Source organism: Sabethes cyaneus, chromosome 2 (genome assembly GCF_943734655.1).
Source record: "Sabethes cyaneus chromosome 2, idSabCyanKW18_F2, whole genome shotgun sequence".
Taxonomy (NCBI): Eukaryota; Metazoa; Arthropoda; class Insecta; order Diptera; family Culicidae; genus Sabethes; species Sabethes cyaneus.
This window is the reverse complement of record NC_071354.1, coordinates 197,843,342-197,856,273: the sequence shown is the minus strand read 5'-3', so window position 1 is coordinate 197,856,273 and position 12,932 is coordinate 197,843,342. Positions and strand designations below refer to the sequence as shown.

The 12,932-nt window shown below is 38.4% G+C and overlaps 3 protein-coding genes across 5 annotated transcripts in view; 2 read left to right on the top strand and 1 right to left on the bottom strand.

The window, feature by feature from the left end:
* The first annotated feature begins 3,050 nt into the window (after positions 1-3,050).
* On the top strand, positions 3,051-3,956 carry LOC128734854 (39S ribosomal protein L46, mitochondrial). Its single transcript, XM_053829231.1, has 2 exons — positions 3,051-3,248; positions 3,310-3,956. The coding sequence occupies exons 1-2, from the start codon at positions 3,066-3,068 to the stop codon at positions 3,925-3,927; spliced, it is 801 nt and encodes a 266-aa protein (XP_053685206.1). The 5' UTR covers positions 3,051-3,065; the 3' UTR covers positions 3,928-3,956.
* An 11-nt stretch (positions 3,957-3,967) lies between these two features.
* LOC128734855 (ragulator complex protein LAMTOR4 homolog) lies at positions 3,968-4,833 on the bottom strand. Of its 2 annotated transcripts, none has more exons than XM_053829233.1 (3): positions 4,706-4,833; positions 4,226-4,533; positions 3,968-4,173 (listed from the first exon to the last, which is right to left on the bottom strand). In XM_053829233.1, exons 2-3 carry the CDS (start codon positions 4,372-4,374, stop codon positions 3,996-3,998), a joined length of 327 nt encoding a protein of 108 aa, XP_053685208.1. In that variant the 5' UTR covers positions 4,375-4,533; positions 4,706-4,833; the 3' UTR covers positions 3,968-3,995. The 2 variants fall into 2 exon arrangements, with proteins under 2 accessions (XP_053685208.1, XP_053685207.1); XM_053829232.1 differs by having other exon boundaries at positions 4,226-4,528; positions 4,706-4,805.
* A 192-nt stretch (positions 4,834-5,025) lies between these two features.
* LOC128738003 (spectrin alpha chain) overlaps positions 5,026-12,932 on the top strand; it is a 28,212-nt gene continuing 20,305 nt past the window's right edge. For both annotated transcript variants that reach the window (XM_053832801.1, XM_053832800.1), the window contains exon 1: positions 5,026-5,149. The gene's annotated coding sequence lies outside the window, so the exon portion shown is untranslated. The remainder of the gene's footprint in view (positions 5,150-12,932) is intronic.

Genomic DNA, 12,932 nt, shown 5'->3' with positions numbered 1-12,932 from the left:
GAAGAGACCGAAACGATTTGATGCAAAATAGCACTTTTATGAGCGATATCGCACTTTGGATGGTACAATTTTCCTTGCAATTGACAATATTACCATTCAATATTAATATACCATGATAAAATGAAGATAGAATTAACAAAAGGGCGAATGTCGCAAGCGTAAACAAACCGAGTGAGGGTTGATTTTCCTATGCTGTTCCAGCAAAAAATAACTCTCATCCGTTTTGTTTACATTTGCGACATTCGCCCTTTTGTTAATTCTATCTAGAAATATACCATTATACAGCCTGAATTCGTTAATTGGGCCACGACTGCACTCCAGCTGATTCGCTAATTGGGCCGACTGACAGTTGTTAGAAAATTCTAAACTCGAAAATTCCATACAATTTTGACATTCAAGTTGTCACATAGCCCAATTAGCGAACGCCCAATTAACGAACCGCCCAATTAACGAACCACCAATTAACGAAACTTTGCTGTATTGTCAATTGCAAGGAAAATTGTACCATCCAAAGTGCGGTATCGCTCATAAAAGTGCTATTTTGCATCAAATCGTTTCGGTCTCTTCAGCGCACTTGTTGCTTGGAATATAACGAAAAAGTGCGCCGAAGATACCGAAACGATTTAATGCAAAATAGCAATTTTATGAGCGATATCGCACTTTGGATGGTACAATTTTCCTTGCAATCAGCAATAATACACGCAAAATAATCCACATGTTCTTTCCACGTGAAAAATCACGTAAATTTCTATACAGGAACAGGGAGTTACGTGACTTTCAGTTGAACATTATTGGGAAACACAATAACATCTACAGCACTCGTGCGCTAATTGCACGTCCTCTAATCGCACCGTCTTTTAATTGTACGTCCGCCAAGGGGTCGGACACTCAGCACATAGTGCCCCGGCACTGCAGAGATATCAAACGGCACACCTCTAAAGCCTTATAAAAATAACATTTATAGGGCTTTACACACCTCCGGTTCAATTTTACATATGAAATGGGAGCACTGCCAGTTGTCAAAATCATCTCGCACGGTTGCCAGATCTATCAGATTTTAACGAATTTAACAAATCTTGCAGTTCGGCACTTTCGGTACAGCATCGGCACAGTTCGGCTCGTTTCAAGTCCCATAACATAAAAACGGCTGTGCCGAGTGACCGACCCCTTGACGTCCGCTAACTGCACGATCGTGCAATTAAAAAGCAGTTATCTGTCAAACTACACCCAGGTGGTTGCTATAAACAAAAATGCAGCGTTGCCGAGTGCAAACTCTCTATCTCTGCATTACATAGATACATTACAAACAAATTCATGCAAATTTGGCTAAACTTTGACTAATTGAACACATTAAGCTTTTAGTTCGTTTGTAAAAATTTAAATGTTTTCCCCAAAATTTAGCGTACGTGTGAATGCATGTGAAGAGTTCTTTACAGTGATAACTATCACGTTTTACAATAATTATTGGCAACCATAGTGCAATTAAAAAACGAAATTCGCATCGCATCGTCTCATTCGTGCAATTAGCGAACGAGTGCTGTATTTGATTTCCACGTAAATGCACGCATACTAATGCAATCTACGTTAAAATCACGTAAATAGTATGGGAAAAGTAACTTTTCCCGTAATTTCGACATGAATATTATTTTGAGTGTACTATATGATGTTGCATCATTTTTAATTTTACCCACCCCATCGGCAGGCAACCATGTTTTCGCCGCCAACATTTCGTGTGTGCGAAAATAAGATAGCATTTCAGCACTGCGTTTCACTCACCTGCCACCTGTATTACGAACACAATTTATCCAGCTTTTTGCGAGCCATAATGGCGGACGTGTTCGTAATATTTGAACAGCATTTTTGACATTTCCTCAATACATCGCACGTTTTCTTTCCGTACATTCCTTTAGTTTTACCGTGAACGCGCGGAAAGAAAATGTGCGATGTATTGGGGAAATGTCAAAAATGCTGTTCAAATATTACGAACACGTCCGCCATTATGGCTCGCAAAAAGCTGGATAAATTGTGTTCGTAATATGCGAACAATCTTTTTGGCAACTCTGCATACGTCAAAACTGGGCACTCTTCTCCTGTACCGTAGTGTTGCTCCTTCTTTCGTTTACGCAAAAGAAGGAGAGCAATAGTTTTGTTTACATTTCGCACATTTTTGCTCTCCTTCTTTGGCGTAAACGAAAGAAAGAGCACGGAAGTGTTGCAAGAGAAGAGTCACAGAACAGAAGTGGAAGTCCGAACGATTCGGCGATCAAAACTGGTAACAGAGACAGTTTGGTGTTTCTTTTCTTAGGGAAGGTTTTCGCATAGAAGCGAATAACAGCAATATAAGCAGAACGCTCGCTGCCAATCGCATAGCAGATTTCACATGCTTTCGTGTGCATTCGTGTGTTTTCGTGGGAAAAAGTGATTCGCTACCGCCAGGTTCGCTAGTATCTGTAGAAAGTAGCATGTACGTGTTTGGATTTCTACTTCCACTTCTGTTCTGTGGAAGAGTGCCAGATTTGATGTATGCAGAGTTGTCAAAAAGATTGTTCGCATATCACGAACACAATTTATGTGTCCGCTATCTAGCTTTTTACGAGCCATAATGGCGGACGTGTTCGTGATATTTGAACAGCATTTTTGACATTTCCCTAATACATCGCACGTTTCCTTTCCGTGCATTCCTTTAGTTTTACCGTGAACGCGCGGAAAGAAAACGTGCGATGTATTAGGGAAATGTCAAAAATGCTGCTCAAATATTACGAACACGTCCGCCATTATGGCTCGTAAAAAGCTGGATAAATTACAGCGCGTAAAAAGCTGGATAGAGATGTCGATGGGGTGATTTTACCCCTTAATATGGTAACAGTTACCATGATCTTTGCTTCAGTGTAGTATTTGACCAGGAATGGAGAATTTGGCAGCTCTGGTTTCAAAAAGTGATGAGAGATGCGAGGCGACCGACGATCAGCTGTTTTGAAAATGTCAATATTCCGTCATACCTCATCCATCAAAATTCAAAATTAAAAAAAATATTTTTGGTGGCGGCGTGTTATTTTGCCCACAACATGAATATTTTAAGAAATTCGGTGATAAAATCCAACCAGGTGCTGTTTCTTCGACAACTTTCGTCAAAATCTCCAGCCACTGCGAGTGCTGCAAAAGAAAAATGGGATATCTTAGCCGGTGTCCTCGTAGAGCGCCTCCCGGTCATTACAAAAACCATGACTCCGCTCGAAGCAAAATTTAAGGTAGATAAATTCTGTTCAATTTTTTTAAAACTCATAAAATATTCGCATTTTATCCTTGCAGGCGACACTGGCTCAAATCGAATTCGAAAACAGTCTCAAATCAGACCACGAAATGCGTAAAGAAATGGAAAAGCGCCAAACGGAGCTGCTCAAAGCGGGTAAAATCGATTTAGATTCGGAAGCACTCAAACAAACGGCTCAGGATTTAGAGGATCTGTACAATGAAGAATTTAATAAGTTTAAACCAGCCTCACGTGTCACCGAAGCAGACAAAAAGAACGATGTACGATCCCTGCAGAGAAAATTAGAGCACACTCTAATTCTATTGACAGAGCAAAAGTTGGGCGACAAAAACTACTATCTGTTACCTCAAGGTTTACACACGCCGGGAGAATCGCTACGACAAACTGCTGAACGGGTTTTGCGGGAATGCGTCGGCGATTCCCCAAAAGTTATATTCTACGGAAATGCTCCCGTTGGTTTTTATAAGTACAAATATCCACCGACCGCTGGGAAAAACACATTGGGAGCGAAAGTTTTCTTCTTTCGCTGTGTAGTAAAACCGGAAAGTTCGAACGTCTCCAGCGATAAAACCAAATTCCAATGGTTAGATCAATCGGAACTAGAGAAAGTATTAATCGGACCGTACTATCAAAGTGTTTCTCAGTTTTTGTTGTAGTGGTAAACTAATAAATGTGTAACAGAATTATTTAGGAATTCGAACTTTTTTATTCAATGTATGCAAACTTAGGCTAGAATAGTTCTTCCTTCCGAATCGCCCGAACTTCCACCGTTGGTGCTCGAAGCGTTTCGTCGCTTCACAACGTAAATTTTCTTGTTTGAAACGCAAATCGTGTAACTGTGTTCTTCGTACACAATCGAGATTTTCTTGCATGAGCGTTTTTTAAACACGGCCGGGTCCACACTAGAATCGAAAAAAGTCATGAATTCAGTTACTGTGAATTATCATAAAATACCTTTCTGTTAGGGTCAACAAGCCACTAACAATTCCAGCACTCCGTTCGTCGTTTTCCATTTCTCCACCGGAAGCTAGAACCGCTCCGTCTTCCGACATAATAAGGTACCCGATCTGATCGGCAATCGGGCGATTATCAAGATCCAGCATTTTTGAAAATTCCTTACGTTTAATCTGAGCAACGCTAGTAGTTCCGCTGGTTCCGTTACAGCAGTATACCTGGACCAAATCTGTCTGTTGTTGTGGGCGTAGCCGATTGAAGTCACTACCGCTATCACTGCTAGTTACCGAGGCACTTTCCAAACTAAGCTGACCAATGCGATTAAATTGTCAAATAAAAAAATGTGTAAACAATCGAACCGCTAGCAGAAGCCAATATTTTAGTGAACTCATCAAATTTGGAACGATTACGATTGCTAGAACAACACTTTTCACCGCAAACTGGTACGATGTCAAGAGTATCAGCAGGAAGCACAGTTACCTGGCCACAATTTCCGTCTAGACAGATCGATTTTCCTGCGATTTGTTTTGCTCCATAAACGATGAGATCACTGGATGATGATGGCGACGCAATGTTTTTCGTATTTTTCACTTTTCCTGTATTTCTAAATGTCAATCCAATTTGAAAACCTTGAAAAAGTCGAAAAAGAAGTTAATAATAGAAAAGGATGTGAGCCGTTTCCTATTTGACGTATTTGACATCTTATTGGTATTGTGTCGAATAGGTCGAAAAACAGTACGAAAATTTGGTCGACCAAGACCAACTCTCTCGGCTGGCAGCCATTACAGTTCGTCGTTAGCCATTGGAGTGAAAAGTTCGTTCGTTTGTTTCGTAGTGAAACATTTTTGTGAAAAAAGTGAAAATTTTGTGTGAAAATCTATCAGAAACTTAAGGAAAATTAGCGAAAATTGACCAACAGATCCCGTAAGTAAACCTACAAATGCAATTTTGCTGGTTTAATGCTTGTTTTGGCCTTGTATCTTCGAATTTCGGTCGCGGTGAAAAAATTGCTTGCAGACAAAAATGGTGACACACCCAGTTGGAAAAGAAATTGGATTACATTTTTCCGGGTCAATCCCAAGTGGAATGCTGACAAATATGTGAAAAATGTAGCAGTTCGATTACAATTATTAGATTTCTGGTGAGAAAATGTCTATCGCTGATGATACCGTCGATCGTTGCGTTTTTCGTTGGTACTGGAATGGAATTTTTCCGTCCAGTCAAAATGGGTGAAAAATCGATAATGTGAAAGTTTAGTACTGTCAACGGGTATTAGCTGCGGACCGTCAATGTATAGGCGAAAGAAAAACGATTGATTAAAGCTATCCAAAAGAAAATTAAATTGAAAAATCGTGAAAAAATGCGATAGTTAGAACTGTGGCTTACAAACCGCAATCGATTACGTCATCAACTTCCTATGGGTGAGCTATTTTTAGGCCATTACGGTGTTTTCCTTCAACGCTGCATACAATGATTAGTTGAAGTGCGAAAGAGACAGCCAATCGTTTGCGTTCTTTGCCGTTGCGTTGGAAAGGCTCGGAAGTAGAATGAAGATAGGAATAAAAACAAATTCCGTGAATGAAGAAGAGTTTTGATCGATGTTATGGTTCCGTCGTTAGTTTGAATGATGGGAAAGGGAGATGCAAACTTTCTAACTGGAAAATGAGTTTTCAATGTGGCTGGTTGTTGCTTTACTGGTGAAGATGCACAGCAGCACGACTTAAAATTTAATGTAGGCTTAAATATAGGGCTATATTAGTCGTGAACGATAGTGTAAAGTTTTAAAAAAAGTTACTTTCTACACTTGTTTGTGCAATTTAGTTTAGTTTTGGATTTAGTTTTCCCAATTTCGTTTGGTGGTTTATATCCCAAACATTTTTGAATAGTTGCGTTAAGACCCAGACACAATGCATACTTAGGGTATTGCCGTTATCGTCGGGCCACTGTTATGGTAGGGCCTTCACGATTTTACAGTTTTAGTAACTCATGATATTTATGATACAACCATTGTTACTGTGATAATTAACTTTTCACCCCTCCAGTAAGGTGTTTGGGAAGACTAAGGTGAAATACTAGAAAATCGCTATTTGTAAAGGTCGGACCGTTTGAGTAGTCATGGTTGGGCCACCATAATTTTAAGCGCAGAAGCGCAATAATCGCTAGACAGTGTCAGTCACGTAAAATGTGATGAAATAAAGCGAAATTAATACGATAAAAACCTAGATTTTTGCTGTTTTTGACGTAGAACTACGTTTTACCGCAGGGTGTCAATCCAAAATTTGGATTCAACCCAGCGTCACGAAAGAATGAAAGATTTTGAACGCTAATAGCTCTGCCAATTATGAATGGATTTTCATGGTCTAGATACCGGTCGCCTCATAAAAGATGTAGGAATTATGTGATTTCTATTGTAACATTCTTTTTCAATCAATAATTAATAAAAATAACCGAATTACCTTGCTCCATAGGCAGGGACGACAGTTACATATACTATCTGTGATTCCGATTACTTTATGTTTAGAAAAAAGCAACAAAACTCCCTCGTCCCAATAAGTCGAAGATTGTACGACGCTTAGACTCATACTAATTTGATATCTGTGCTTGGGAAGTATGCCAGAAAGAGTGAAAGGAGGCCTCTCGTCCCAACAAGATTTCTTAGAACTGCGACAAACTAGTCCAGTTTGATGTCTTGAAAGTAAACAATTTTGTTAAAGCATAAGACCACCCATTCCTTTCAACCTAGTACATTTTTAAACATTGAATCTAGTCTAAATTGATGTCCTGAAGGTAAAAAGTCACAGAAAAGCGAGCAGCAATCCTTTCCTTTTGCCAGATTGTATCCACTTTCGCGACGACGCAGTTGCTAATATTTGTTTGGTTTTTGCGTGAGAAAAAAGAAGGAAGTATTGCTTCTGCTTGTATTTGCTTTTGTTTTCACGCAAGTTTTGACGATGGGTTTTCGTGTAAATCTAAATCTCTTTAGCTTTCGCAGTCGCGAATAGGTAATGCAAGAATTTTTTTGGAACTGTTATCTTACAAGGAAACACGGCTCACGTTTATTTGACTGTCAACTCAGTATAAGGTAGTAAGATACAAAACATTTTGCAAAAAACTTTAACTTACACTCAAGTACTTTTTTTACACGGTTTAGTTTTTTGAGTATTAAGAACGGGGTAACTTAGAGACCATTCATTTATTTCTCAATACATTTGGGAGTAGCTCGACATTTCTCACGTAGGTTGTAAATAGTTCCTTAGCTGCACCGTTTTCGAGTAATCGAAAAAAACAAACCGTGTAAAAAAAGACTTGAGTGTACTTAGTAGCCTTCAATCATCAAAATGTGTAAAACGATCTGAAAAATTATCGACTTGCTAAAATTTGGATTTCTCAACCTGTAGCACAGTCAAGCCGTTTTAATATAACAATTTTTTGGTATCAAAATACATATATATGTAAATAGTGTTTGAATCAGAGATGCCAGGTGATTTTTTGAAAAGTCTTCACGAATCAAGGAAAAATGTCTTCATTTGTCTGCTTTCGGCTTTCCGCCCATTTAAATTGCATGGTGAAGACATGTCTTCACATGTCTTCAAGTGAAGACATTTCACTTTTTGTAACAAAAATGTCTTCAAAATGAAGACATGTCTTCACTTCTGGCATCTCTGGTTTGAATAGTGTTAACGAGAGAATTTTGTTAATAGCTGGGTGCGTGAGGGAGATACGGTTCGTTAATTGGGCCATGCTCCAACTTGAATGTCAAAATTCTATTGAACTTTTGAGTTTAAAAATTACAAACAACCTTTCTGATTTTTTCATTAAAGTTGCACACGGAAAAGGCGATTGTAGCAATATTGATTTTGCAAGATCGCCAACATTTCGCAAAAATGCAATTAAAAATAGGGTATTTGTACCTATATGAGCCGTTGTTCACGGAATTCATTCTTTTTGTCTATAGAATTTCAATACGTATATCTTAGATTTTCTGCGGTGGCCCAACCTGTACAACATGGCCCGACTATGCTAACATTTTTTGTCTTCACGTAAATGCCTATAATTTTTTTTATTTTTCAAGCAATCAGTTCAATACTTATTCTTATATCTTATTTAGATCGCCAATATTCCTTTTGAAACGAAAGTTATGGGCGAATTCCAAAACGTGGCCCAGCCACGACGACATTCTCCTTTACGGATCAGTAGCATTGTGTCTTGGTTTTTAGTTGTATAACTATTCCGTTTAAAATTTGAGAATCGAAAATGTCCATGTAAGAGATGTTCGGATATCATTTTTAATTGTAATATTTAGTTTCAAGGGAAGGACATTAACGAATGACGAAAAAATAGTTTTATTCAACCCATTTAAAAAAGGATACTAGTGCTACGATTCGTGTACTGTCATTATTTTTGAAGTTTGTCACCAAACTTGTTACAAGCCAATTTGTCGAGCTATAAATAAAAAAGGCTGGTACGGAAAACTACGTTTGTTTTCTATATCTACAAAATTACTTTTGTTTTCTATATTGGAGTGCACTTTGGATTAGAAGTACGAGAAATGAGCATGTAACAAAAAGTGGTTACGTTTTGCACGTTTATAATTCCGGCATTTTCAGTGGACTTTGGAGATAGTTACATGAATCGATCATGTTTTGCTGAGCACTCGATAATGTATGTAGAGTATAAAAAGAATTTGTCAGGTCACTATTCAATAAGCATAAATATAAGCATTGTTAAGAAGTAATTAACCAATCACATGTAAGCACGATTTTGCTGTCGAGGCATGCTACAGCCTCGACTACCTAGATTTTAGAAAAAAAAGTCCCACAGATTAGGGATTATTTATTTCGATTGTATCTAGACCACGGTCATATGCTCTAAATGTGAATAATTATAGAAAAGTGTACTGTTACCTCATTTCTTCAATCGATTTTATCGTTTAAACATTAAACCTTGAGAGAGAAAGGAGAGCTGGGATTGTTTTTATGCACCGAACTGTCAACGCGAACCGGGTACGAACTGTTACTGTAAAGCGGACCCACTTGACTGAACAAAACAGATAAAATTTCAAACTTCTCAAACCCTGCCATGTTGACTTGATTTAAATGATATCATTTAAATTTTCTGCTTCAAAACTAGAAGAAAACGAAAATAACCAATCTGTTACTGAGTTGACCTCTCTATCTCAGATTAAACTAAAGTGACCAGATTTTTTTTGGATGAATGCGGGACGGCAAAGGCAATCTACCCTGGACTGAAAACAAAGATTTTAGGTTAAAAATAAATGCATCGAAGGGCAAATACATAATAAGATGAGGCTCAAACTGACAAGTTCGCGACTCCCATGGACGGTAGCCCGGTATGGCGTCGAACTAGAAGTGGTAGTTAGTTCGCATAGTTGGGATAACTTGTGACCGCGGACAACAACACTATTCAAAAGATCCAGCACCGCATGCACGCGGGAAAGCCGGCTTATTTTGCTCTTTGCAAAACGCTACGATCAAGAAGCATATGCCACCGTTCGAAGCTGACAATGTACAAAACCTTTATTAGACCAGTAGTTCTTCATGAACTTAAAACTGTGATGCTGTTCACGGAGGACATACGCGCCCTTGCCGTGTTTGAAGTATGTGCTGCGGACAATATTTGGTGGAGTACAAAGTGAAAACGGAGAGTGGCGGATGCGTATAAATGATGAGTTATTGCTTAAGGATAAGGATTGTTCGTACATTTGACGAAAGTCGGTAGGCTACGATGAGCCGGACACGTCGTCTACGAGCATGCCAAACGTGGGGACATCCACAGGGGGACATACGTGCCAGATGGCTCGACCAGGTCGAAAGCAGTTTGAGACTTCTAAGACGCCTGGGAAACAGGCGACGAGAGACTCAAGATCAAATTGTATGACGATGATTATTTAAAACAGCACGAACCACCCCGACGTTATGCTGAGGACGACGACCGACGGCAGGACATATTGAATGACTTATCAAATCAAATCAAATAACAGTTAATCAGATAACAGGGCCGCCAATACATATAAGTGCAGCATATTTAAGGTCGCCAGTTATTCAAATTAAAAAAAACCGTTAGTTTCCTGAGCAATCGTTCAAATGAACGACGGTCCACGGTATACCAAAACTATTTTGAGGCAAATTAATACAAAATATACATAAATTTTTCAGTTGAATGCACTTGTTTCAACAATAATTCATAAATAGGAAACCATTCCTCTGAGCGTTTCAACATTCGACTGGCACGATTAAAAAATTATCAATACGGGACACTTTTCGGGACGCTTGGTAATCCGGGACAAGCCATCCAAATCCGGGACAGTCCCGCACAATCCGGGACGTCTGGTCAGCCTAGATTAAACCTACACCAACCTGATGTTCTGAACGTAAAATGTGTTTGTAAAAATTACCAACCTTATCAACCGATTATTTTGATATGCTAAAGTAATTTATTCGAAACTGATGTCTTGCAGGAATACGAGGTAGACGGAATATTCGTTCTTGTGATGAGTGATGTAACGCAAAGTGAAGAATCAATCTCACTCCAAGACTAGGGACAGCTTTATCGAAAAATAGATTATGAGCATTTCATTTGCTGCTTCGAATCAGTCAGTTGCTATAAAAATACAGTAGGATATCGACCCGGAAAAAAATAACCAGAGCTCGAAGATAAAAATTATTGTAACAGTAGGATACAAAATACAGTAAAAACAAAATTTATTGTTAGGAAAGATAACCAAACCATTAAACTTATTGTTGTCCACCATAACTTTCATGGTTTTCAGAGATTCTACCATAAAAATGACGGGTTGTTAAGTATCTTAACAATGAAAAAATCTAGTTTTTCGCGAACAAAAATTTTCATTTATAGTAAGTTATCGTCCTTGAATAGTAATTTTTTTAGGTGAAAAAAACAAAATATAATTAAAAAATGCAGCAAATATGCCAAATATGGCCAATTCTATAGCATAAAATAAGAAACAAAAATACAAATTTTGAATTAAAGGCTCTTTTACAATAAATTTACCATAAGTTTCAATGTTCACAATAAAAACTGCTGTAGATGCATTGTTTCTACTACAAAATTTAATGTAAATTTTTTTCGGGGCATCCATACTTCCATTACAATCATAAAGGCAATTTATAATTCATTCATGCAGCTTTTTGTCTACACGTACGCTTCAGTATAATAGTAATTGTCTGTTGAATGTAAGAAACTATATTATAGTTTTGAGCCGCAACATACTCCCCCTCCAAATGCGAAGATTTTTAACTGCGATGCGTTGAACATAGATATTCTGAATTTCTATCTCAAATGGCACGAAACGGCAGAGTTATCGCAGCTGGGGCATGCGTCTATTCAAATTGGCATATTTACTTCTAATAGCATGGAGCCGGAGTGGCTCTTGCCGTATCAACAACTACTTTTCACTGTACTCGGTCCTTGACTGGCCGTCGCCAATTCATTAAACGTCTCGAAACTCGGCTTTAACTTGATAGAGCAGTGATGGCCGCATGCGACACTTGGATATGGCCCTTGCAGCCCGCGGACTGATTTGATGGATAGTTGATGAAAACTCTGGGGTAAATTCGTTAATGTTTCAAGTAATTCCGGCCCGTGGATCTTATGAAGAGATTTGATTTGACCCGCATCATGCTTATACCGTGGCCACCGCTGTGATAGAGTTATCTAGCACGTTGAGCTAATCTATTCCTGGTGCCGGAAGGGTCGTCCGGCCTCCTTGTGACGTGGTCGGCCCACCGTAGTCTCCCAACTTTCGCTATTCTCTCTAAGCCTGAAGAGGAGCTAATACGAATACTACCGAATACGAAGATTAAACCAGGTGGAGTGATTTTAGCGACAAATACACGGTGACTAAAAATCGGAGAGCGGCACTCCACAACCGAGTGAATTTGGAGAAATTTTGTTCATAGGGCGATATCTTAAAAACACTCCGGCTCTAAAACTTCGAAGAAGAAGAATTAACTCTCATCACGCAGGGATGTCTAAGCCAAGGGAGGCCAACAAATATTTCTACTTGTTATTTTCAATAAATGCAACAAATGTTTCTTGCATTGTTGTAAACCAGTAAAGTAAAGTAAAGTTTTGTTGGAATTTTTTTTATTGTTTATTTGTTGCATAAATGTCGACTGGGCAATTGGAAACGAGCGCCGAACGCGACATTGCTCAACGGACATATTTTTGGGTGTGTGCGCTCGTTAAGATTCAAGTGGAGTCTACAATTGTACTGAAGTTTTGACTATAACTCACAATGGCAATCGCCAGATAAGCTAAATCAAAAGTTCTAAAACATTAATATGTAGTAATTGAAAGCTTTTAATAAGTCTTATCTATAAATCTAAATCAAATCAAGATGCATAAGTGACGCATGGTAGATTGAGATTAACTATTCAGATTCAGATAGATTACTGAGTAAATTTAAAAATATGGTATAGAAATATAGAGAAGTTAGCAAGTTGGTAAACTTTTCATCGGAAAAATCGTTCGACTATGTTAATAAAAACTAAAGTTGCTTAAGGTTTTAACTCAACAGATTTAAAACTATTTAATGATAACATCTAAGAAGACAAAAATTAGCTAAAATATTCAAACCACGCCCGTGCTTTACCGACCAAATTCACATCAGCGGAAGCGAACCAAACCTATAGATACGATGACATAGATTACATCATCTCGAGAG

Bases quoted from the DNA above. Each gene is read 5' to 3' on its own strand.
- LOC128734855 (XM_053829233.1), bottom strand. From the start codon at position 4,374: ATGCTGGATCTTGATAATCGCCCGATTGCCGATCAGATCGGGTACCTT. The intron at 4,174-4,225 runs GTATTTTATGAT...TTTCGATTCTAG, and splicing joins TTGTTGACCCTAACAGAAAG to TGTGGACCCGGCCGTGTTTA.
- LOC128734854 (XM_053829231.1), top strand. From the start codon at position 3,066: ATGAATATTTTAAGAAATTCGGTGATAAAATCCAACCAGGTGCTGTTT. The intron at 3,249-3,309 runs GTAGATAAATTC...TTATCCTTGCAG, and splicing joins CGCTCGAAGCAAAATTTAAG to GCGACACTGGCTCAAATCGA.